At 38.9% G+C, this 27,684-nt stretch overlaps 1 protein-coding gene across 1 annotated transcript in view; it reads left to right on the forward strand.

The window, feature by feature from the left end:
* cadm2b (cell adhesion molecule 2b) overlaps positions 1-26,812 on the forward strand; it is a gene marked incomplete at its 5' end in the record, with an annotated part of 121,171 nt that extends 94,359 nt beyond the window's left edge. Inside the window, 9 exons of the mRNA XM_079166683.1 lie at positions 2,018-2,167; positions 11,688-11,840; positions 12,559-12,696; positions 18,137-18,295; positions 18,598-18,688; positions 18,875-19,053; positions 23,375-23,401; positions 25,243-25,365; positions 25,476-26,812. Coding sequence (XP_079022809.1) covers positions 2,018-2,167; positions 11,688-11,840; positions 12,559-12,696; positions 18,137-18,295; positions 18,598-18,688; positions 18,875-19,053; positions 23,375-23,401; positions 25,243-25,365; positions 25,476-25,594 — 1,139 coding nt within the window. The 3' untranslated portion in view covers positions 25,595-26,812. The remainder of the gene's footprint in view (positions 1-2,017; positions 2,168-11,687; positions 11,841-12,558; positions 12,697-18,136; positions 18,296-18,597; positions 18,689-18,874; positions 19,054-23,374; positions 23,402-25,242; positions 25,366-25,475) is intronic.
* Positions 26,813-27,684: the final 872 nt, after the last annotated feature.

Consider the following 27,684-nt stretch of genomic DNA (forward strand, 5'->3'; position numbering starts at 1 on the left):
GTTATTGTATCTTCCCATACCTACAGTATTTGTTGGTTACTTACTGCTAAGGCCATGTGTTGATCTGTTGCATTTATTCTGATGTCACACCTTTTGTTTTGTAGATTTTGTAGCCTTCTTTGTTACACACACTAGAACATATGTGTCTTTAAAGTGAATCAGTGTGTAGAGGGTCACACAGCACAGTGTAGCACCCGTGAATCAGTTTGTGGTTCAGTGACTTTTAAGACTGTTGTTTGGCGTTATACTGTAGAAGGAAGGCCGACCGCCCTCCAATCACCATCTCAAGAAAAATGAAAAATTCAGTCTGTAGTTGGCGCGGGGGATTATGTTTCCACAGAAGGGACTGCATTTGCCATACTCTAGACTGCAACAGAATGTCAAGACTGGAATTTCATGAATGCATTTGTGAAACCGAGTTAGCTGGAGTGCACAATAACCTGCACTGCCACTTCTTTTAAAACACCTGCTACTGATTATGTGAACAGTTTTTATTGACCTTGCAGGCATAATTTAAAGCAATTTCCGCAATACGTTTTTGCACCAACCAGGACTTGAGGGGTTGAGAATTATATGTTTAGATTTAACTTTTTTCATATCATTGTTGTGAATAGTGAGCAGTAAACACTAGAGACAGGCAGCAAAGATACTGGGAAGATGGCGGGGTAGATAATATGACAAAAAAAGTTGAAAGATATGCAGGAACTGACAACAACACCTCCATGGTACACAATGCATCCGCATCAATTTCCCTTTTTAATATGACATGCACAGCTTATTTTTGCTGGACTACCTACTGACATCCAGCCAACTGCATTTGAATTATTGTAATGATGACATGATGAAATGGTGACATGTCTGTTGATGTGATATTGGGTGATTGGGTGTAATGAGCAGATAAGTAATGTGCAATGTTGGAGTTCTATTCCCATCACTATTTATTGTCAGCCTCACCTTCACCTCTAGCTTACAGTGGTCTCCATCAGGACAATTGAGGTCAAGGAAGGTCCACAGACCTTCTCCCCCATTTGAGCCGGACTAATGAGGCAGACAGCTGTTCCCTTAGTTGAAATGTCCCTGTAGGGAACTGTACCTTGGAGAGGCAGAGACAATGTCACCTTCATATTCAGGCACATGACAAAAGGAAAGCAAAGCAGAAATCAAGAGAGAACATGCACACAGATTAGCTTGTAGACAGCAAAATGCTCCCAGGCAAATACAGCACATTCAGCTTCAAGCATGAACTCAAGGGCTCTAACACAGTTGTTGTTTACTGTTGTCATACTTAAATGGACTGGCCAGGCTCATATTAGCTTACACTTTGTCTTCTCACAATTCCCTGCAAAAGAGTATTGGTTTTAAACATCTATTTCTGAAGCTTGGCAGAGTTCAATAAAACACAGGCGGGATAGAAATGCTTCTGCAATGTAATTAGGGGACTTTGCTGAGACGACAAGTACAAATGTGGAATAAGAAGGTAAAATCCAGCAAGGCTGGGTGATTAGGCCTCATTTGGATGTCTTCTGCACACTGTGACGAGCGGCTGTTTCAGGGCAAGCCAGTCGCTCGGATCGAAGGTCCACAGTGTCTAGGATTATGTGTCAATTTACCACCCAGCTGCAGCTCTCCACTCTACAGCAGAACATGACTACCTCTAATTAGGCCATGCTACCAATTAGGGCCCTGCAATAAGGCAGCGAAGGAAGGAGCTCTGGGAGACTAAAACCTACCATTGTCTCCACCGTAAAAAAAACAACACTGTTTTCTAGCACCAACAGCTGTCGAAGGCTGAAGTCCATGTCAATGAGGCTTTCATTACGCTATCTTTGGTTTACTGTGCTGTAATGAAGACATTAATGTAATTGGGCGATATGATGACAGAACATTAACTTTTAAAGGTGTCAAGTCTGAATGGTACATTAATGTGATTCAATGAAAAGACCGTAAGAACCAGTCCAAAACAGCAATCTATTTATGTCACGGCCATGACCTCAAACTCTGTCTCATAATCCCACAGGTAGCCAAGGTCAGTTCCCCATAACTCACAATGTGACGGTGGTGGAGGGGGGCACAGCCAACATGACCTGCCGTGTGGATTACAATGATAACACTTCCCTCCAGTGGTCAAACCCTGCACAACAGACCCTATTCTTTGGGGACAAGAAAGGTGAGTAATATTCCCAGAGGATAATGGCTGTAATGATACAATGATGAGATATGATAAAGATGTCATAGCCAGATCCCATTACTACAGGAGTTGTCTTCATTCATTTTTTTTTTATTTGGAATGTGCAACATTGGCCCTGTCTGCCAGAGACCACATCATTTTATAATACAGAAGAAGACAGGATAACAGGGAAATGCATTTAATGTAGAAACAGACTTTCAATTAATTTATTTCTCCATTGAGGTCCCAGGGCACAAACTAAACAGAAATAGACTGTTTTTGAATTTAACTTTTGTAATCACGCAACACTGAGAGTGTTGTTTACAACACAGTAACGCCTGTGGATTGTGAGATGATTGGGCTTAATTAGCATTTTAGCTGCCCTACATTTGTATAGCTGTTTTGATGTCACTGAAAAGAGTGCACTGTTGCAACCTTGTGAAACAAGGCCCAAGCCAGGATGAATTATAATGTGCTCTCACCAGCCAAATCCAATTTAAAGGTGACAAAAGTCTGGAGTTGATAAATTGGGATTGGGGTGAAAGCGAGTATAACAGTGGACTGGTCTTGTAAGAGTTGGAGTGTTCATCTTTTAGTGTTTCTCACAGCATATTACCCATTCCATTTATGCTGTAGTCACTAATACAATATCATTGGTTCAGTGATTGGAGATTAACTTTCCCTTTGAATAACAATTGATAGGAGAGGGAGACGCCAGAGTGAACCAACAGAATGAGAGTCACAGTCTGGTTTGAAGAAATACTTTCTCCCTCACAAGTGATTGGATTTAGTAATGAGGTCTAAGGTGTTTTATTAGATGAAATTACTTCCAAATACAATTAAACAAAAGTTAACTAAATCTTAAATATATACTCTTGTGTGAATGGTGTTAATGCGCCCAGAGTTTTGAATTCAAGCAAAAGTCATTGAACCAAAACCATTCTGTTTTGTTATTTTTTCTGTTTTCTCTGCAACATTTAATTATTTCACTTTTGAAATCCCCAAATTCTATCAGAAAAAATCTCAAAATCCTTCACTCCTCTGTACTTTGAAGAGATGTAACACATGATGAATGATTCAAATGGTATCTTTTGGTTATTTCATTTGGCCTAAATGGAGCCAGTTAAGTGTGTTTTGTTCACATTGTTCATCTCCTGTGAATAGAAATCTGTATCCACATGAAAATCCAGAAGGCTCCTGTTATAAGCATGTAAGGGGAGCTTTAAGAGCACAATATGTATGAGCCACTTTGCCCTTCTTGGGCAGCCATTTATATTGCATGACAGAATCCTTTTCCTGAGCCATTCGGATGACAAAATGAATGTAGTCCCCTCAGCAGAGGTTGCCAGGGCTAAGTATGGAACACTTCCTCTCCATCTCCTTTTAAACAGCCAAATGAAAAGCTTTATTGGCACAACTAATATGATGCCTGTGAGGCCATCAGGAGAAACGGGAGGCGTGGAACAACACAGGCTTCATGTGAGGAAGAGGGTGGGACACCTGGGAAGAAATCTCTACTGTGCCAAATCACCAGTTAATTGCTTGGCAGAGGGCTGCAACTGTCCTTCTCCCATTTGTTGTGCCTTCTTGTAGGAGCCAATGAAAAATGTTAGATTCAACCTTATGCTACGTTTCAGTCAAACAACTAACTGCAGACTGGCTGAGCTTGAGGCAGGGTGTTGAACAGCTGTTCATAGGCTGCTGTCATTCAGTAGATTAGATTAATATAGCTATGTTGCATTTTCGTGTTCTCAGTGTTGTGACTTTTGATTTCTTTTTTTTACCTGCTGTTTAGATTAATCTTTCGTTTTCCCTGCACTTGTTATCTCTGTCCATTGCCTCTGTTGTCTACCTCTCTGCTTACAACAATCCCCTTGGGTGTCCATGACAGCATGGCCATATGTTAGCGTTTGATGCACTTGCAACTTTCCCCCACTCTCTCCTCACAAAGGTAGTTTGTCATTGTGCATGTGTAATCCAAAAGAAACTCTGCTTTTACAGCTTTTGTGTGTGATTCTGGATGCTCAACACATACAAGTAATGATGACAAAAATACATCTGCTGTTCTGTCTTAAATTAGACAAAACGCTCTGTGAGCCATTTTTTAAATCTACTCTTGCTCTTTCCCTCAAGCTCTGTACAAAAGATAAGGGCATTTGTCTGGATGTGTTGGAGATTGAGGCAAGGAAAAGAGTATTAAATTGACCTTTCAAATCTCTTTCAGCAGCTATAGCGGAGTAAAGGGAAACATCTGTAACGAAGCTGAGGTTCCTAATTATATCAATTGGGTTTGACAACTGCTGGGTAAAGTAAGACAAAATCTGATCTTTGCCCTGACTATAATTTGTTCTATTTTAATTCAGGTCTGACAAATGAGAATATGAAAATATTGGCTATTACAGACAAGGTATTCAGTGTCTTTAAAATTCAGGAAAGACACAGACATCCATTTTCTCCTTAAGTCTACTCTACAGTTTAAGAGTAAGAAAAGCTAGCATGTGTATCTTTTGCATCAAACATTATTCAAACACAAGTGTCGGTAATGCAATGTAATGCAACTACTGTCTGTAATTTACGTGGCCTAAGTTTAGGCCACTTTAACTTTGATATGGTTGGGAAAAGATATTGGTCGGATATTGTTATATTTGGAATGAATATGAAATGTAGTATCTGGTGTCAAAGTCGAGCATTTTGTATGCACTCAACATGGGTCATGTGATCAACTGATGCCGTATTTATTCTGGCAAGGAGAGTCTCCATTAATGACTTTAAAGATTACTCCAATTAACCTTCTTCTGATGCATCTTTGCAATTTAATTAATAGAGCAATGTAAAAGGTGCACTATTAGTTTAAGAACCCATTGGGAGTCCTCAGGTAGTTATGTAGGTAGAACTTAATCCCAGCAGTGCATCCTACAAACTGTGATTTACAATTTGTCTACACAGCAATGTTACGTCTCGCCACAGATGTGGAATTATAAATGAGGTTTTTTTGCAGGCGGGAAGGAAGTAGTGGGCAGGTGGCAGCTCAATAGCTTTACGTATCTTCGGTTAGAGTGTAAATGATAAGAAGGACCTCCATCTCATCCCCTCCCATAAGAGGATCAGTCCAACCTTGTGGAGCTCCAAGAGAGTGTTAACCTTGCTGGATTCCCAAAGCTGATCCATATGGGTTGGACTGTCTCTGCACATTTGTCTAAAGCTGAACACAGCCCTCCTCTTATACCATGCCAGCTGGCTCCTTGGCACGCTCTTCGACAAACATTATGTAGATCTGAGTCTTGGTTGATTGTTGCCACCTTAGAGGCTTCAGACTACACGATGGCATGCAGATTCCATCGGACTACCACCACAAACCTGAGACAACAGAGATAGATCCCCTTAATAGCCAGGCCAGGACATGATTCAAGCATTAGACCAATTAGCAGGAACTGTTGAAGGAAGTGGCTCTGTGGTGAGCTGCCACGATGAAGAAATCGATTTGGGCCATATGTCTTTTGTAGAATTATCCCTTTTATATGTTGGCGTGGTTATGAATTATTATTACTGAGCAGGACAAATGAGAGCAGAGCTGTCCTTTGCTGTCTTTATTATGATTTACTTCTATTTTAGCTTTCGTTGGAAAAGGAAAAAAAAAAAAAAGGTAGTGATGCTGTAGAGAATGGTAATGATATTACTGGAGGCATACAGGATGCAAGCAGAATCTTTTGTCAGATACGGTGAATATGAATAATGATATTAATGGGAAGTTACTGCAGGTTGCATGTCAAAGGCAGATAACAAATTGCTCATTTGAACTACAGTATGTGTTTGTAGCAGGGAGACATATTCAACATATACATCCATGCTGTGGCAAATTGTACAGCATGTTGCTCATCTCAATTCAATCTCTCAGGAGTTTATGGTTCATCATTCATGACATTTAATTGGGGCATTCAGCTTGGATCATAAAGGTCACAAAGCAAAATTGATCTTAATTGGCTTGTAGTAATCAAAATGCTGTTATGTGCTAAATGAATGCTCTAATGTGAGCATTAAAACATTCATTAGCTTGAGAGAATGAAGGATAATTACCAAGGATGCAATTACTGGAGTGAGCACCAATGAAAGCACATTTTAATGTCCTTTCTAGTAAACACACAACATTTGACGGTGGGTCTGTTGGAAGCAAGTGTAGTGGATATTTACCTGAGCTCAGTCTCAGATACGTGTACATCTATCTCTAGTTTGAAATTGACATCAGCTAACAAATAATCAATACATATAAAGGCAAAAGTGAAGTTAAGTGTGTAAGAGTTAAACACACCATAAATGTAATTTATTAAACAGATTTGCTTGGTCATGCTTTCCCGCATCTTCTTTAGATATCTTGGGAAAGAAATCTGAAGTGATGCTGAGGAAAATTTCACAAGCCACCAGTTTTTTCTTACAAGTATTTTGTTTACTTCTCAGTAACCGTTTTTTATTGGCGACAAAATGTAGATGGCGTTTCATGGCCACAGATAATGTCTTTCTTCAGGGACTAATGGACTTTTAAGTGTACTGGGTTACCTCTAGCTTCACTGAAATGTGAATGTTCCATTATGGCACTATACACTCGGCAATTATCACTAATGTGAAGAGCCACTCTTGTATGTACACCCGTGGCCAAAAGTTTTGAGGATGACACAAGTATTGGTTTTCACAAAGTTTGCTGCTTCAGTGTTTTTAGATATTTTTGTCTGATGTTACTATGGTATACTGAAACATAATTACAAGCATTTCATAAGTGTCAAATGCTTTAATTGACAATTGATGCACTCACATCTGCCTGCTGCCTGCTGCCATGTTCACAGTTGAACCTCTCTCCTTGAAGTTCTTGATGATCCGATTAAATGGTTGATTTAGGTGCAATCTTACTAGCAATTCATCTGATCACTCTTCTTAACATTCTGGAGTAGATGCAAATTGCCATCATAAAAACTGAGGCAGCAGTCTTTGTGAAAATTAATATTTGTGTCATTCTCAAAACTTTTGGCCAAGGACTATAGTAAGCTATGTGCCACACACACAGATGTGTATATTAGCTTTTTAGAATAATGAAGAATATGCTGTATTAACATTCTTGTAGAAGTTTGAAACCCACCTGAAAAATGTTTAATTCCTTTTTGTAGGGGCTGGTCAAGTCATTGTTTTGTTATACTGTAATGTCTGTACAAACCCTGAAATTTGTAAAATGCTTTGAAAAGCAGTAGAATTATGTAACCCCACTGTGACTTGGTGTAATTAAAATAACAATTATAAAGTTCAAATGAAAAAGGGACTCAAAGGCAGATACATCCCCGCAGTGTACAATCAAGCTTATGTCAGTGGGCTGAAAAATGGACAGACAAAAATATATTCTTTGTCATTATTCACCACATGAAGAGGGGACATAGCATAGCTGCTGGGAGAAATCCTCCTTCTTTCCTTTCCTCCTTCAAGCACTGAAAATGAGTCCAATTTGAGTAGCATCTGCTCTGTGGGATCTCTGAGAGTGCGGGCAGTAACAATGGCCCTCTGGAACAAGGCCCTTTCCTTCTCTTAATTGCAGCCACATGTGTGGTGAGAAAGAGCCCCCTGCCTGCACCACTAGCCCTGGAACACATCCAGAATCGCCCACACAGTCACTGAGTAAGCACAGCCAGCAGCAAACACTCTCTAATTGCGAAGAGTGGAGCCCCTAGCTGGACTGCGAGAAGGGGGAGGGGGGGACCCCATGTTCTCGCTGAAGGACAGCTAGTGCTTTCACATTCCAGTACTGGCTCAAAGTGGTTACAGGGCATGCAGAAATGGCAAAATGGGGACACTAGTGGATGTAACATATTTTGGCTGAACCCGATAGCCATCAGCTTGTTTCCAAGACTAATGGATAGATGTAAAATGTCCTTTTCTATCTGGACTGTCAAGAGATACTTCATCATTTTGGATTAGAAACATTGGGTAACATCTGTCTGCTGCTCAGTAGAGTGCGGACGCGAATGCCATGTGATAAGTGCACTTTGAGTTTCGCTGCATCCAGTTTTATCTCAGGGCAGAGCTAATGTAGCTACCAACCAGACTGTTAGCCCTTCTCTTAAAAATCAAAAAAGTGTACTGTATTGGAATAAGTCATTGTAACGGCTGTTTTACATGTTAAAACGGGTTCTTGGACATTGTACATTCAGATAACTTTTTGCACAGTTGACCTAGGTTGTTAAAACGGAATCTGACAAACTACTGTTCTCTTGGGAGACCTCAAATTGGTCTTCCACTGACATGGTCGATGGTGCAAAGGACTGTCAGGGAAACAAGGCAAACATTACTTTGCATCAAAGGACCATAGCAACAGTATCCCCTGCCCTGAGGGGGAACCGGGTGTCAGTGTTACTGATTTGAGACAGCCTTGGTAAGGCCTCCATCACAGGAGATGTACTGCACATTAAGCTGCCATGCTGCAAGGCTGTAGCATACACAAGGTCAGGGTGCCGATTTATGCTTTCTCTTAAGCAGAATGAACAACGCAGGAGCTATCTAGGGTTTGGGGGAAATGAACCTTTTCATCACATTGATTTCCAAAAGCACCTGGAAAAAAGCTTTGTCAGCCGTTGGCATTTGGGTCTGATTGTGACTGATCTGCCCACAAGCTGGGCCTCTAGCCTGGATTGGATGCTAGTAGTAAGCTTTCCTGGCAATATGCTGTTTGAGTAATAGATAACACTTGTCTTTGGGTTATTCAAACCTTCGTAAATCTCATTCTATCAATGTGTCATTGATTCAAGTGCCATGTATTGCCAGTCCCTGTCTAACAAAAGCATATCGGTCAAGTCCTTCTTTTGTTTAACTGTAATTTGTATCTACTTGCCACTACTTGGGTTAAAAGTATCTGAATCAATATTCCAGCTACTGACATTGAGATTTGGTTCTGTTCAAATGGTAGTGTGATATTGTTCAGCAGATAAAAAAAGGTGTAGCCTAACTAACGTTACACATCACTTTAAATTGTCAGTGGTCTGTATTTGGTCACCGTTGCATTAGTTTCAATTGATTGTAAAGGTGATTATTTTCAGAAAAATAAATTCGACCACCACTCCAGGAGCATAATCCACTTCTCTGTTATCCAACCACTTGCTCAGTGCGTTTCAAAGAGTCATAATTTTGGTGAAATATGGCTAAATATTACAATATTATATAAACTTTTGTAATACTCATGAATTCAATGTAATCAAAGCAGTGGAGCAAATAAAAGAAAAAAGAAAAACATTTTACACCCACAGATTTTGGGTGTAACAACATTTTAACCAAAAGATGTCTGCTTTCCCTTGACAAATCCCTCTTAGGAAACAACCAGAACATTTATCAGTATCTCAGAGGTTTGGAGCTATTCATTGTTTGTAATATTTAAGGAACAGGGGGTTAAGAAGAAGAAAAGTCGGTCTGTTTCTCCTCGTCTTTTCTCCGTGCGATGCAGGGGAGGAAGGATATGCAGGGGAAGTACAGTATGTCATATTGTCCAAAGCTTTGATCTTCTCAGCCTGTACTTCCATATCTTCAGAGTTCCGGTACAATGTTTGTTTAGACCCCATCACCTCTCCGATGCATCCATCCACCAAAGTCTTTGCTGTTTTCTGCCAAAGCCTCTAGGCATTTGCAAGCTCTGTAGTGAGGATGCTTAACTACAAAGAACATCAGGCAGCTTTGTTTCAGGATGCGGTTTGCTACAGTAAGACTATCAAATGTTTGTATTAAGCCCCATAGCACATAATAAGCTGGCTCTCTGATGGCGGAGCTTGTTGTTAAATTTTAATTCTTGCTTGAAGACTGTTTTTATTTACTCTTTATTCTTGGATAACAAAGAGTCTTTAATACGTAATATCTTAGGGGCATCAATATCTCTATAGCCAATCTTTCTTTTTTTCTTTTTAGTGTGTGTGTGATTATAAGATAATGATCATCAAATGATATGGTGTAATTGAAGCAGAAGAAGAGCGTTGTTGATAATGACCTATGTTTATATATCTAATAATCATTTCAGCCAATCTAATTTAACTGTTTATCACATGGCTGCTGTGTATGTTCATCACTGAAATAAATTGGAACGGAGCAGTTGATTAATGATTTACATAGAGATGTCTTCTTTATCTGATGTGATTTTACGTTGGCCATGTTGATTAAATCCTAATCAACACCTACTTCTGCTGCATTTTGCCAGATTTGCCCCGTGTAATACAATCCAATAGAGTTCAAATTACTTCAGATGAAAAAGTGTCCAGGGAGAGAGCTTGCCAGGCCTAAAGGGAGTGTGGATTAAGAATGTGTAATTTATTCAATGAAGAGCACTTTCCTTCCTGCCCTCTGTGGTTGGTTGCATGTAGGAGCAGGTGATTTTCAATTTGAAACTGTATAAGAGATGACAGGTGCGAGATGACCTTCTTCAGCTTAGCTGTGTGGTTTTCCCAGGTTTATGAGGGTGTAATCTGAATGAGCAGTGGTGAAGGTGTCCTGAGAAAACACTTTCATTTCAATTTGTGTTTTCAGAATGGCCATTGTGTTGATTATTGTATCATTAATCTTATTAGTAGTAGTGGTTGATTTGTATGTAGCGGCTAATTTTAATTACTTTTAGCAGTATTGTTGTTTTGTGTTTTACTTTAAGATTGGACTAGAGCTGAGCAATTTGGTTGATTTTAATATCACAATATTAACAAGAACGTTTTAACAATATTAATGCTCATCATGATTCAGTAAATGCATGAAGAATTATAATACAAAATAATCAAATCAAGGTTCAGTACAGTAACAATAACTTATTCTACGTACATACAATAAATGTAATGCATAACTGTGAAGTGGTTATGCATTACATTTTAGATTTCTTAGGTTTTCATTACAATTTACATAAAACCATTCATTGGGACAGTAGTTTGTAACACATTGACACAATGTGATTACCCCAACATGATACTTAAAAGTGAATAATTACCATGTGGTACTATTGCTCAACCTTTATCTGGACTTCATTCTTTTGGCCTATAGTTACAGTGAAAAATACAAAATAAGTACTAAGTGGTTCTGTATAAGTCCAGGGGTAAGGATATCAATGTTCAAATTATAAAATGTCACAGGCAGAGCCAGTTACTAAAAGTGTTAAAGTGAGAGTAAATCAATACCTGGAATGTAAGTGATTACCTAAATAGATATTGCAATCTAGCTTTTTCTGCTGCTACGCTTCAGTGCTTCCCGCTGATGCCTTCGGGGTTCTCACAGACTGAATAAGACTGTCGGGCTAGAATGCAAATGTTAAGAAAATGTTTCAAATTATTGGCCACAGTATGTGTTTGCTGCATTTGACAACTATTTGAAATAACTGAAAGCACGGTGCATTCGGCCATGTTCTTGTCAGTGTCATCTGAATTACAAATGTGAATTGCCATCACTGAATTCAGTGTGAATTTGCCCATTGGTAAACGGTGTTTTCTGTCTTTGTTCTGTGCACTCCGTGGTTCTTTGTGTCCTTATACAGCTCTGAGGGACCACAGAATCGAGCTGGTGCGAGCCTCGTCACAGGAGCTAATCATCAAAATCAGTGACGTCAGCCTGTCAGACGAGGGCCAGTACACCTGCTCGCTCTTCACCATGCCTGTCAAGACCACCAAGGCCTTTCTCACCGTTCTGGGTGAGCATGTCTGTTTTGGACTAGTCTCAACATGGCCAATTAATCGTGGGTAATTCTTCACGTTCTGACAGCATGAATACGTGCACATTTTGAATTATAGTCTGTTTTCTTTCTTCACCTAGCACCTACAACATTACATAACAGAAATAACATTTCTGCATTACGTTTTACCCTTGTCTACTAGAATAAAGAATAGCAGGCTAGTTATGTTACTATATTGAATTGTCTGCCAGGCAGGACAGCCACACAAAAGACTCAATGGGAATCTTTTCACACCTGTTTGGGACAGACATGTTGAAGGATATTCATAAATTGACAAAAACAAAAAATCAACTCTGTAGGATGACCTTCGTCAGGCATTTCACTGCCAGACAGAAATACATTTGCCTCAGTTATCTTGAAGGAGAGATTTGGGGTATTTCATCTTTGACTTTATTTAATAATATTGACTTTCCCATTTATACAATTCCTATTGTTTCGTTTTTGTTGGGTATATTTCATTGTTGTAACATTACTGCTTTTTTATCATACCTTTTTGTCCTGCCTTAAAAAAAATCAAACATCAAAAGTCTAAATTAAATGTTATCTTGCCAATGAAAGAAGAAAACATGAATATCTGATCTGAATATCAGTTAATCATTTCTTATCACCAGAGGAATACAGGCTCATATAGATCGATTCAGTATGTTATTTATAATTATATTTCCATGCACCATAGGAGTGCCAGCACGACCAGAGATCACAGGATTCACCAAGCCTGCCATTGAGGGGGACGTAATCACCCTGACGTGCACCACACCAGGCAGCAAACCAGTTGCCAGTATCCGGTGGTTCCGAAATGACAAGGAGGTCCAAGGTAGGGCATGTGGTGTGGATTTCATGAGCATTGTATCTTCTGTTACCACTTGTACCCTCTTGGAGACATCATTACTGTCAAGTCATTCAGCTGCTGCATTCCTTTGTGCTCATATTCATGCATTGTTCCACTGGCTGGGGTTTAGCGCTGCCATGATTCGCTTGGCTCACGGCCAGCATTGCTGCTGTTGTTGGATGCCGTCCAAATGTTGCTGGACTGTGGCAGAGCCTTCCACATTTCACTACGTGACCAAGGTGAAGACATACTGTATAGGAGGGCCTCGTATTGATTCTAATTATAAAGTTAAGTGTACATCAACAACAAGTTCTGCACAGCATTCTGTTTTCCACTGTTTGTGGCACTAGTAATGATGTCAACTGGTTGATTAATGGAAACACAAATGAATCATGCAATAGTAAAGGTGATCATCAAAAGGGAAATTGTACACTCTATGGGTTGGCTCATTGGCTCGTGCTTGTTTTCAATTTAAAATGATATAGAACACAGAAGGTGCAAAACCTCATATTTTAGAAGCTCAAACCAGCAATTGTTTGACCTTTCTTCTCGGTAAATCGTGGCTCAGCTATTTGATTCAAATAATGCCACGATGAAGAATCACGCTTTTGAGGAAAGCTAGCCCTCCTAAACAGTCTGAGAGAGGAACAAGAAGAACGATTGCATGCTAACAGTTTGAGACTTTGTTGAGACCGCGTGCTTCATGTTTTGTGTTCACTAGTGGTGCAACGGATCATAAAACTCACGGTTCGGATCGTATTGGGTCAGAATCACGGATCGGATCACAGATCAGATCAGCACAAAGAAAAAAAATTGGAGCAAATATAACTTTTAGAGATCCTTGATCAGGTTTTTTTGCCGCTGATACTAATTGCTGATCATTATCCCTTTGTTGTTATAGCAGCTGGTCTCCAGACAAACATGACAATAATCATTTCAACCGCTCTGAAGTCAGTGTAAACCATCAGAAATAGTAATTTCTGATGGTATTATCCTTTTACTTTGTAAAATAATTTGTAATGTTTTCTTTATAAAAACACACAATTAAAATGATTAAAAAAAGGTTGTATTTTTATTGATTAAAACAAATCTTGTCATTTGTAGTTTTAATGATGTATCATAAGGTGCTCATTGCTAGTGTTAGGAAGTGAAACAGCTCATAATTAATCTTTTACGAGATTACATTTGAACACATCATGGTAACGTTATAATTTACCTTTGCCCAATACCCATTTTTACTGAACAGAGCCTGAACGCATCATAATGTAACTGAAGGGAACCTTCGTTCGTTGGCCATTAGCAGTGCTGTTGTCTTTAACTAGCTCTCCTCCTGTCAATTTAAACACTGATTGGTTGTTTATAATGTAATGTTATCAGAGATCGGCGACTAGAAAAGCATAAATGCCGATGTCCTGATCGCATATTTTAATCAATGTTGATAAAGATCGTCAATAAAACTGTATTTTACACTGTGATGGTTAACTTTAAACTGTGTAGTTAATCCACGGACCACACGCGTACCGAACCGTGAGGGGGGATCTGTACAGATCACGGATTGACAGTGGTTCATAATTACACCACTAGTGGTAGCCTAAAAGGACACACTGGTGTTAATTCATCCCCCAGTTACAAGTCCCCTGTATGACCTACCTTAGCGCTGTTTGCATGTGATGAGTTGTTCTTGCTGCGGATTCGTTCCGCAGGTGGCTCTAAGGTGCTGTTTTATTTTTTCAAACAGTAGCAATTAGATTAGTCAAACGAGTCAAGGAGGATTCAAGAACGCACCAGAATGCAAATTTAGAGAGGCTACATAACTAGCTTCACCCAGAAGGAAAACAAAACTGTGAAAGAGACAATGCATTCGGCAGCAGATGGTGCAGTGTGCTGATCACACTAAACCAGCAGAAGTTTTCTGTGGTTTCACACATGTGCCTTACAAGCTTTCACTTTGTTGTATACCTCTTTCCAAACTGTCTGAAGCTTGGCACTTTGTATTTTTATAACTTTTATTTAAGCTTTAAAAATGTACAAAAAAGACAAAAACATTAAAAAAAAAATAGGAATGGAATGTTTTTCCTCAATTTGATGGCAGAGGTAAGCCGTGTGGAGCGCTTTAATGTAACGGAGCCTGCTGTAGAGACTCAGTGTGACAGTTGCTCTTTATTGAAGATTTGCACCAGAGAGCTTTTTCTTGGGGGTTCTGTCTGTGTCTGCCCAGCACTACATGATGATTGATGGGAGAGGGGCTGAGATATGAAGTTTTCTTGTTGAAATGACATCCACGTAGATTCCTGAAAGGCCAGTGGAGAGCTGACTCACAGCGTCACAACCAGACTTGCTGTCCATCTCGAGAGGCACTAAGATGATCTCTTTTTTTGCTTTATGTCTTAAAGGTAATCTTTAAGATAACTCAAAGCTTAATATTAACATATATAGACATATGCACATAAAACAAATGCCAAGGGGGGGGGCACAGATGTATTCATGGCTCCAACTCCTGTCTTTTGTGGATACAAATAGAAATTGAATACCTTCATCCCAGTTCAGCTGGCATCACAGAAGTACATACAAACAAAACTGCAAAATTAAAACAAAATAATTATTCCCAACATTCATATTTGATGTATGAAATGGAATTGAGAATTGCACATCTCTAAACATGTCATGTGCCCCAAGTCTATAAAACTGGTGTCTTGTTTACAAACGTGCTTTTATTAGTTTTACCTGTGTATGGTGGGTTTTATTAAGCCGCTTGGGCAAACAGAGCTGGCGTGATGCATCTCCGAGTCAAAGAGAGATAAAGAACAAAGCAGAGACTGGAGGGCTTGACTTAAAAACTTCATTTCCATGTCAAAGTGTCAAAGAGGAGGAATGTCAATCAGTGCTCCGGATCCAACTCTTTTGTAGGTGCCGCTTTAAAGCTTTCTTTAGCGAGTATGTGCTGGGAGCAGCATGTTTTGCCATTGGTTCTTCTGTCGTAGATTATTGCCGCCAGTGTCTGCTGTCAGTCAAATCTATCCCCACTGGGGGACCAGTCTACAAAGCTCCAAGATGACAGCAGGTGTAATAGCAAAAACATGTCATATTTATTTCATGCTTTGATGATTTGTTTTTCAACAATTTATATGAGTAGCACGCAGCATTACAAACCTCAAAATGCAACTGTCATCCAGTGTCAAATAATTTGTTTGCAGGGTATAGAGCTATACAAATTACTTGTATTGCTGAATGACAGCTAGTCTTCAAATTATAATCTATTGAGGAAAAAATCCACCCACTGTCACTTTCTTTGCATACATAAAGTGGCCTATATATTCCTTTCAGAGTGACACAAAGGCACATTCCAATACAGAAAAGCTCCAACATGGTGACTAATTATATACTGTATATATTCAGTTAGGCAAGATTTCAAGACATTTAAATCTCAAGATTATATACTGTATATTATTATTATTATTATTATTATTATTATTATTATTATTATTATTATTATCATCATCATTTCATTTATTTAGTATTTTTTTATTAAATATGTGTGCTCCATTTTTAACTAGGCACCCATCCTGTCTAATCTGTAAGATTAAGCAGAGCAAAGATGAAATATCCCATAGGACTCTTTACCCTCCAACTACCAAACACCAAAATATTTAATGTGCAAGATTGTTCACTAAGGATGAACACGTTCCAATGTAAGATTAAAGACCCTGCTCAATGAGGCAACAACTTTCAACAGCAAAGAAATTAGGTTACAGAATTAAAGAAAAATGAAAACATGACATTTCTCAAAACATTTTACTCTGTAAATGTTGGTCATAAAATATCCATAAAAGAAGATTGTTACACACTCATTTCTTCAAGGTTGAGGACAACCTGACCCAATGAACATAAAACAATAATCAATCTGAAGACAAGCCATAATTTAAGTCTTCCAAACTATACCCAACCAACCCATGATACGTTTACAAAAATCAAATCCTCCCACTGAGGTTCCTCCTTGTTAAAACAGATGCAGGTGGTGATTACGAGCGCCCCGAGTTGCCTAAATGTAGATCTGCTTGCCTCTTGGGGTTCTGGTTCCAAGCAAGTACACCTGGGCACATTCATATTCTTATGGAAACTGCCTCTGCATGCTCTCTGGCGTTGCTAGCAGCCACCTTAAAACAGACTGACAGCTTCTTCCATGGCAGCTCTGATGCTGCAGGCGACTTGATGAATGAGAGAGAAAGCTGGAGAGATTTGTGTTTGACGCCACAGAGATACTTACTATCCCCCCTCTGTACTTCAAAATGTAAGGCCTCTGACTTTCCTATTTGTTCAAATAGTATGTGACGTCTGAAATTAGCTTTTCAAAATAATCTAATTTCTGATGCATTAGTCGATAAAAGCATGATGTCCAAGAGGACAGTGAGGTTGAATGTAGAATGGTGATTTTGTTGTTTCTTCTTCCTCTTGTAGTTATCATCTTCTTCTCACTTTCAGTGTTGAAGTTTGACTTTTTGTGTGTGTCCACATGCATACAAACTGACATTGTAATTAACATAAATCAGATCCAGATTGAGTTGCAAAAATGCCCAAAAAAGCCCCAAAATAAAACATACCATTTTACATAACTTACATAATTAGATTTTCAAATCATGTCCTACATGTAATTGTAGGTACACTAAATAAGAAATCATCTCTCGGGAGAGGAGGAGGAGGGGGGAGGCGGGAGGATGTAGTGCGGGAAAGATCTAAGGGGGTGAAGAGGGTAGTAACTCCAGTGGAAAGTCTTTCTGAGGCCTTCGTCAAGTAATGCCTTTGTCCTTTTTTGCTGTTCAGTACAGCTCTTTCCAGAGAAAAGTGACACTAACACACAAAGCATTGACAGGAGAGCAGCAGCAAACTACAAAGAAATGCTTCCAATTATAAGTTAAGAGGAGTCTCTAAATGAAGACGACATCACAGGGCAGGGACAAAACAAACACAAATCAAGATCTGAAGTTGTTTAAAGGGTGAATGTTCTGGCATGAAACTAAGTAAATGAATAGAAAGGTGTGACTACAACTGTGGAGATCCACTCCGCACTGCCGGGTGTGTCTGTTTGTGTTGACTGGGATGTTTGAGAGGTGGTCCTGGAGGAGCAAACACACCCATTCAACCGAGTCAGTGCTCACACTGCTCTCCCCTCACTATTCACTCTACTTTGACTTGACTTTCAAAGGCCAAGGATGCTCTCCCTCAAAGGAGATGCAGTGAAAAAACAACAACAACAACACTGCAGCTGTCTATGTCAGAAAAGCAACATTTTGAAATACAATGTCATGTCTCTCAAGTTTTAGTTAACATTCAAGCTGATTTCTGTTTCTTCCAAGCCAGAACTGTTCTCCAATAATATTAGCAATCCACAAGTATATTGCACCCATGTTCATTTTCTGACTCTTTGCAGGCACTAAGGAGGTGAATGCCACAGGAAAATCCTTCGCAGTGAGGAGTAGCCTCCAGTTCCAGGTGGACAGACGTGACGATGGCGTCGCCTACACCTGCAGTGTGGAGCATGTGTCTCTGCCAAACCCCTACATGACAACTGAGGTCCTGGAGGTCCACTGTGAGTGCAGTCATACACACCCTGCAAAAATGGATTAGGTGTGAGATTAGCAATGAGAAGAAATACAAGGACTGAGATTACATTTATGTCTGCAGGTTTAGTTTTGCATTTGTTCAGGATTAGTGTAGGATTAGTTTGCAGGTAAGGGATTAGTACCAAAGCAGAACAGGGATATGGGCCAGAGCTAAGAGCTGGCCAATGGGTAAAGAACTAACTACTGTGGTGCTTTGCAGTGTTTGAGTTAAAGCCTCTAACATACAGTACTGTCATAGCATTGCAATTGTTTTGTCCCCTCTCCGCAGATGCTCCTCATTTGGAGATCAAACCTTCACTGATTATTCCACAGGAAGGACAATACTTCAAATTGGAGTGTGTGTCCATAGGCAACCCAATGTAAGTTGCCAATTTTTTGGACATTCAATTGAATGACTACTAGCATGAAAATAGGTAGAAATTGGACTTAAACATGATTTGTCATCTTTACAGAATATTTCTTCAGTTAATTCAATATGTCTTTACATTTAGGAAATCATATTCAGCAAGATGAAAAGAAAACAATGTGTGTATTTTCTTTCCCAGACCTGAACCGGTGCTGTGGTCTAAAGATGGAGGAGAGCTGCCAGACATCGAGCGTATGATTGTGGAGGGCAGGGAACTAACCATCACCACACTTAATAAAACAGACAATGGCACATACCGCTGCGAGGCCAGCAACCACCTGGGGACCACCAGTGCAGAATATATACTGTTTGTATATGGTGGGTACTGTAATGGTTAGTCTTGTTATGGATGGTCAGTTTTGTTATCGCTTCATACTCCAGGCTTTGCAGCACACTCTGTGCTATCTTGGTGTTCATTACAAAGATACAAAGCCAGAAGAGGGATTGTCGGTCTGGCAATTTAACTGCTAGATGGTGCACGTTACGACCATTTTAAAAAGCCTCCAATTTAAAAAGCATAAGAACAAAACAATAATAGCGAAAGACATTATGAAGTATCGTATGAAAGATTTTTCAATAGAATCACAATTGTCAGCGTCTCCTAGAATTCCAATGCATCTGTCAAATAATCGATCATAGCGACTTTTGGAACATTTATAATGTCGGTTTTGTATGAAAAGTAGATTGTGAACAGAAACTTTTGACTTTAGCCCTTTAACAGTCACTTGTGATTCATTTATGAATATAAGCAGATATAGACTCCAGCTCCCTGTGGCCATGGAAGTGTATTGTTAATGGATGGGTGGAAATAATGAATTACTTTGGCTATAAAGTCATGTGCCAGTTCAGTTTAGGTCATCTTGGATTTAATTTGTTTTCAAACACTAAAAATTCCCTGACAGTATGTTTGCAATATTTAGCTCCTCAACTGCAAATCATGTGCACATTTTGGCTGACCATTTTCGAAAGTGTAATGACGGTTTCAGATTTTTGGAAGTATTTGTCTTACCTTTTGAGACAGCCATTGGTTTCCATTCATTTTGAAAAATATGAAAAGTACTATACTATGAATGTGTGATCATGCATGTGATCCTTGTAACTCTGGCAATAATTAATACAGACTTAGTTCAAATGTATGTTCTGCATAGAAATGAATGGAAACAAATGGCTGCCTGGAACAGAGAAACAAATGCAAATCTCAAAACAATTAGCAGCGTGATGAATGGATTGCACTACATTGCATTTCCTGCCAGATGGTAATGAAGGATTGGATAGAAGAGATTAAAGGGCGGCTTCTAACAACTGAGTACAAATATGAAACTAAAAGTAGTAAGTTTGTTTTCTAATGTTATTAAATATGTGTAATTTTGTGGTTCAAATATTTAAAATGAAGTTTAACAGCATTTTAGGACAAGCACTGATAGTACAACTGCATGTCACCCGTTTGCAGACCATTTCCTCAATATTTCAGTCCCAAATCTTGCCTTGGCACTGTGCAGGATAACCCAGTTTACCTCACTGTACTGTAGAAATCGCTACATAGGTTTAGCTTTTGGACTCTTCCTATGAGGAAACGGGGGGAAAAGTGTAAAGGATGCAGAATTTAGCTTCCGAGTACTGCCTGGAGGAGAGATAAGTTAATCCCGAGACAGTGGAGCGTCTGAGAGAATAAAGACAGCATGGTGCAGGAAACGGATCATTAAGGCCTCTGCAGCACATGTTTTTAACGTTTATCAACAAGCCAAGCCAAGTAAAAGTACAAAAACAAGGACAGAATATTAAAATTCAACATGGATTTATTTGTTACCATTTTTGCCAATTAAACCGTCCCACAGTTTGTTTGGGAGCAACTTATCACAGCTCAGACGTTGGACTTATTCAAGCTCACAGGCAGTTAGTGGATGCACAGCAGCTTATTTTTTTCGATTTTAAAGGCAGAGACTTTTGTGGACAGGAAGCCCTTCATTGGGAAAAAAAAACAAAGGAAAAGGAGAATGACACACTCGTCAGCTTTTGTTAGCTCAGTCTCTTCTTTCCGCATGCTCATTGAGGGGTAGGCAGTGGTGTCAGGCTAGTATCATCCTGTCATCTGGGAGCCATGTGCTGGACCAAAGTTTCAATCCTCACATCCACTCATTCAAATTAGTTTAAAGAGAAACATTCAAATTTCTTGAATTGATCTAGGTTTTTGAGTTGTATGTGACAGAGAGCTGTTTCTCAATTTTTTAAGGATTAACAGAGGAAATAGCTAAACGTATAACCCTCGGTAGCCCTCTCACTAAATTCAAAGGTCCTGGTTAGCAAGAAGGATGAAGAATTGAGTTGAGCAGGTAAAGGATGTGCAAGACGGGCTCATTTCCATCGATGATGACAGTCATTCTTCAGAGCTACATCGTGTCTGTCTGAATACTTACACGGTCTCTTCCGATCATCTCAGCCTCTAAGCCTAATTTGCTAATGACAGGAGAGCTGAGTTGCAATAAATGTCATCGCTCCGACGCAATTCATCACCATCTGCAATCGTGCTCCTTAGTACACTGTATTTAATAAAGCGAGGAAACACCAAATAGGATAATTACTTTGAGATGTTTAGAAATGGTAACAGTGGTTTGATTAAATACAGTACAGAAATAACTGTATTTAATTGTGAAGCTGCATTCCTGCCTCTCTCCCCCTTACCCTCACATTTCACTCGTTCATTATACATTTTGACCTCAACAAGTATGGCACATGATGAGTTTTACATTCTCTATGAGTGTGGCCCATTTACCGACCAATCTAGCCTGAAAATGTAATACATGTAAGAAATACGAGTCCTTCATGCACAGTATGACTAATCCATTTCCCAAAAGATGTTGCTGAAAGAATCTAGTCATTTGTCCAACACTTTCAATTTTATCATATGTGCATCTTTTGTTATTATTTTGCCTGTATTCACTGAGGTGATAGACCAGAATTAACTCAGTACACCAGCCACATGGAGTAATTTATTTCTTTTTCCTGTAGGTTTTGTTGAGCCTGTTCCCCATGGAGAACTTTGTTTTTGGTCCCCCTCTGTTGCTGCTTTCATTTAGCAGATGTCATCACCTTGATGCCTCCATCTTCAGCTCTCCTCTTCTTTAGCCTCTGTTTTCCCAGTCTGCTAATGCCTACCCTCCTACATCAGGCATAGGCAGTGCCCCACCCCCCTCCTCCCATGGCCCCGCCTCAATGCTCCATGCACTCACGAACACGACACTGAACACACAGTTGATGATTGATGAGCTAACAGCCGGGCTTTGAGCTGGAAAATAGCAATGTTTTACTGGACGAATTCAATACTCTGTCTATTTTTTCTCTTTCCTTTCTGCTTTATTTTTTGACACAACGCTGTTACCTTACCATCATTTTTATTGCAATTTCTCATTAGTTTTTCTCATTGGTAGCTGACAATATGCAGACACTGTTGGAGTATGTTACCACATCAGGTAGTTTACTGTTTACAAACCACCGCACAAATTTACATCTTCGCAGAAGCAGAAAATAGAAAACATGAGTGTTTATACCTTTGTTGTTAGGCTGAATGATTTCATTTTTTCTAATGATTTCATGACAACCAAACAATAAGAACACATGCAATCTCATTTGAATAATGTTTACCAAATCGCATGCTCCATGTCATTAATTCATGTTGTATTTGGATATGACTTTTTCCACAAGATCACTCAGCAGGTAATACATGCTAACTAACTTAACAGTTGAAATAGCTCTGGTGTTGTGATAGAGAAAACTCAAAGGTTTCTTAGATTTGGGTTGTGCTTTATTTTGATAACCAACCTATGGACCTTAAAGGTGCCCTTTGGAGTGTTCCTGTAAATAAACAAAAGTTATGTTAATATTCAGTGTTTCTTACCAAACCCCATTATGTGTATTCTTTAGGTTTAGCAAACTTGTTGAAGGCATTTCCTTCCTCATAAAATACTTGAAAAGCTGTTTTTGTTTTTAATATTTGAAATTGTGTATTGTTTACATCTCTACAAGATTGCAGTCTTTGCGAGCACAACTGCCAATCAGAAAAATAGTTTGACACTGGTGGCAGGAATGTGTGTTACATTGACCACATGCACCTATATGCATTCTGAAAACAAACAAAACAGAAACCCAGTCATAAAAACATGCTTCATAGTACTGCTAGTAGTAAACAGGGTACCATTTGGCCATACCTCTAGACTCTTACTTATCTTTCATCATATGCCAAATATTTTAAAAAATATAAAAAATGTCTTGTTGAATATGTAGATGCTGGCAAATCACATTACTTTTTTTTATAAAAATATATTTATTTGTAATTTTGACACATTAAGGATTTACATATTGAATTACACCCAAACAAAATGGCAATCTTTACATTCTTGTTCTTCATCTTGTCCTTGTTGTTATCTTGTGCTGCTCTCCCAGTTTCCAGTAACTCCAGTTATGCATGCATTTGGCTGTGACAGCAAGCTTCGCTTTCCGTCACTTCTGCACGCGGTCAAAGTAAAAAACAGACCATGCTAATTTCTCATGATTCCTATACAAACTTTGTGGTCACCTTTTTTATCACGGTGTTGTTCCCCTCGTCTTCCCTTACTGCTGTCACTGTCTGCAACCATGGCAACAGCCAAAGACTTTCCAGGGCCTACAACAGGTAAATATCCCACTAGACGATCATTGCAAGCCAGATTTACAGTGTGTGATGCTGAAACTGGATCTGGGTCAGGACGCATCACAGCCTCCACACAGCATGAGCCAAACCATCACCATGCATGGATGCTCACTCAGCTGACGCCAGCCGCTTTCTCTCCAGCCATGTCACAGGCTGCATAAGTTATCACACAATGTGTTTCTGATTAGGTTTGTCTTTGCACAATGAAATGGACATCTTTATCTGAGTGGAGCTGGGATGGAGATTGTGTCTGTGCCAGTGTGTAAATATTATATTTCAGATCATGTGATTACTTGTGATCTTTCACATTTCTGATCACATAAAAAAAATGTATCTGTTCATTATATTTGTCTAGGAACATTCATGATTTAGTATATGTGCATAGCATGTGGTTGCAGCGATTTAGTTTGATATGGTATTATGTGAGATCTGCCAGACACAATGGAAATAAGATAGAAACAAGATTCACATCTCTTTCTTGATATAACTAAACCCCAGAACAGACCAAATATTGCAAATTGAGTCACTGATGTCCCTGTGTGCCGTTGAAATGTCTTGGGTTTTCCTTTTGTGACAGTGTGTATAGTTTCTTAAGTAATCATCACAGATATTAAAGAAAGTTGTTCACATTTTTAAATGAATTACCGCGCTATAGTTTGTTCCAAGATAGACAAATACGAATAATCAGTGTTTTGAATTGAAGTCAAAAATCTGGTTGGACGAGTATAAATACTAATTTTGTCACACCGTAAGTGGAAAACATAATTGGCAAGATGTGTTGAGATGACACCTTCAGCTGCACTGCAATAAGAGTAGTTCAGCTTGTCTTATTCCTGTGTGTACCAGCCCAGTGTGATATGAAAATTGCTTATGCCCCTTGTTGACAGCAGAATCACCCGAAGAGATCATTATATCCATCGACATGCAACCGAAATTGAGTTAATTCAACTATTGTACCAAAACAGTTATTGCTTCAAAGTGTGAAGTGCCTGCTTGTGAGTCCCTGATAAAACAATTGTGGTGGTTCTATCCTGCATGTAGTTATATAAACTGCATGTTTCTCGATGCCATCTCTTTTTATTTTTAACGTCCCACACCGGGTTGCTGAAAATAATGGTTGCATTTCGTTAACAGAGGAGTATAACGAGGTTTGTAGGAACATCCCCGCCGTCATTTCCCAGGGTCACTTTGCAAATCTGAGCACAAGCCATAGCCATCCATCAGCTTGAGCTAATGAGAGCACACATAGTGCACAGTAAAGATACAGCCACTTACTGTTTATTACAGCACAGGCACAAAGGCATGCTCCTGCCTGGGAAACCTTCAGCTCGCTCTCTGTCCGGGGGACGCCTCATGTTAAATAACACTTATTTAAAAAACCTGATCGTCAGCAGCTGAATGCGAAAACACAAAAGATAGCATGTGTAGAGGCTTTGGCGAAAAAACTAAAACATCACTCAGGGCTAGACTTCAGTTTTCTTGCTGCATGTTGCTGTTGCTAACACCACATTTTTTGAATTGTGCAAAGATTTGTGGTATTTCCTATGATTACATTTTTTCTACCTCAATTTAAGCACTTCAAAGCAGCGATGACAGGTTTTCTCTGAATATGACAGAAGCTCATTTGGGACTGTGCTTTGTACGAGTGTGTCAAAGTGTTAAAGCTACATCAGGATTTTTTCACGACACTTGCAAGAGTAAATTATTTTCAATGCATTTGAATAAATGTCTACACCTGCATTAGATAGCAGCTAAACATCTTGCAGGTGTTTCTTTTGTCTCCACTTTTCCCTCCATTTGTCTCTGTCTCTGTCTTGGTACAGATCCAAATGCTTTAGGACAACATGGACCTGACCACGCTTTAATCGGTGGTGTTGTTGCAGTCGTCGTCTTCATCACCTTGTGTCTGATAATAGTTCTTGGACGATATCTGGCCAGACATAAAGGTAAAAGAGGTCACTTGAGCTTCCTTGAATAACAATGTTCTTGACCGGAGTAAATGTCTAGTGCATTTAAGCAGGTGGATAACTTGCTGTATGGCTCTGTATGTCTACAGGGACGTATCTAACACACGAGGCCAAGGGAGCAGAGGATGCCCCAGATGCAGACACAGCCATCATCAATGCTGAGGGAAACCATGTGCATGCAGAGGAAAAGAAAGAGTACTTCATTTAGACTTCTTTTTCTCGTTTCCTTTGTTTCATGACAACTTTTGACAGCAGACATGCAAATTAAGCTGCCTCAACGTCACTATATGATCTGTTTTACTTTAATTATTATTCTTTTGTCTTCTCCAGAAAGCTCATGCTTGGATACGCTTATTTTCAAAGCAGTCGCTGACAATATAGCCTTGTCCTTTTGTAATCAATGTAAACCTTGTACAATTAGATTATTTCCATTTCAGTTTTATGGTGCCTAAATGCTGTATATTTTTCTGCATTTCTTCCATCGCTTGCATTCACTTTTTTTCTCTAGTCTCTCTTACTTTACTTGTCAACTTTTTGCAGATTTTTTTAAATTCAGAGTCAACAAGAAATGTATTTCAACTCAAGTCTGAGTCAAGTCTTAGCTATCTTTTCAAAAGGTTTTGCTTTAAGAGTGGATGTTAAATACATAAACAGGATTAAACAGTGGTTTTGGATCTTGCCTCGAGCTCACACAGCCAAACTGCATACGTTCAAAAGAAAATTATCAAATTGACCAGAAACTTTGACAAAACATGTGATTGTCTGTAGAATCAACTCCCTCTTAACTGTCAATATATTTCTGCATTGATTTACTTTCAGTTTTAACTCATGCTGTTGATTTGTACCAACAGAGAACAAGTTCGAAAATTTAAGCACAAAGTCTGAGGACTAACATGGAGGGAAAATACAACTACTGTTTCTTGTCTCAGGATTCAATATGAGTCTAGATGGAGAGATGGTGTCATGGATGAAGATCTTTAATTTTGGTTGGCGATTTGATGTAAGATCCTAACTGAATGAGTGGAACCTTGTGGGGGTTCATTATTTATGTTGACTTTTATTGAACAACTATGCTCAATGTGTGGATATTGCTGTAAAATACTTTGCTAACGTGAATATTGGTGAACAATATTGTTGAATCTTGAGATCCCTGACATATTTCAATTTGTATATTAGCATATACAGTATTTAAAGTAGTCCACAAGTCTTGATTTTTTTTTCCATTTATCTAACAAGAGGTTGTTTTACCAGGTGGCATGTAAATAATGTGTAAGTATTCGATTTTAGTAAAAGATAAAAACTCTGGTTATAGATTTAATTTCAGGTCTCATCAGTTCCCATCACTTTGAAATTATTTTCACAATTTGGAAGACTTTTTTTCAAACAGGGATTCTAATAAATTGCTTAAAATTCAAAAGAAAAAAAATTCTGGTCAATATATGTATTTATTATTATGATTGATTGACATTTATTATATAATACTATATTGATTGATATTATTGCTGTTATTACTAAAGTAGTTGTCTGACATTAACTTTTCCATTTTTTAATTCTGTAATTTATCATTAAAAAAACAATACAAGGATCACCGTTATGGCCTTTGAGTTTGCTGCAAACAGTACTAATGTTGAGGCATTGGTGAATTAGACATGTCCTCACTGTATATAGTCACTGTATCAAAGACATTGAACCACATTGCCAATGCTCATACATGTTATTTTGTTAGTTCGGTATGAAGCTATAAATAACTCATTTTGTACAAAGTTTTAATCGCTGTAATTAATTTGCTTTTTATGGGGGATGTGTGAGGTTTGCTTTTTTCTCAGTATTGAATATTCATTTTTCAACTATGCCACTGTAAAAAAAGAAAAAAGAGAGACAAAGTGCGGATTAAAATATGAACTTGAAAACTGCCATTTTGTTGTGACTAGATTTGTACTTTGAAATGCACTCGAGTAATGCTTTTTGCTCGTGAATTACAGCTCCATTACCCACAGTCACAATATGAGTCTGCATCTCTACAGTTATATTAAAGGGAGCATATGTTGAAGGACAGCACTATGACCAGAGCTGCACTGTAATTGTTATTCCTTGCAACTGTTGAGTATTGCACAGCCTTTAGTATTAATAATATATGCAAAGTGTTGAAGGATTAAAAAAACCATGAAGCTCCTCAGGAAAATTGCCCGAGGCTCCGAGCTCGGCTCATGATTTGTGCATTAATACAGGGTGACAAAAGGAAGACTTGAGTCTCCCCAAATTCCTCCCCGTCTCACTGGAAGTGAGTTCGATATGCTT

This window comes from Pholis gunnellus (assembly GCF_910591455.1).
Source record: "Pholis gunnellus genome assembly, chromosome: 9".
Lineage (NCBI taxonomy): Eukaryota > Metazoa > Chordata > Actinopteri > Perciformes > Pholidae > Pholis > Pholis gunnellus.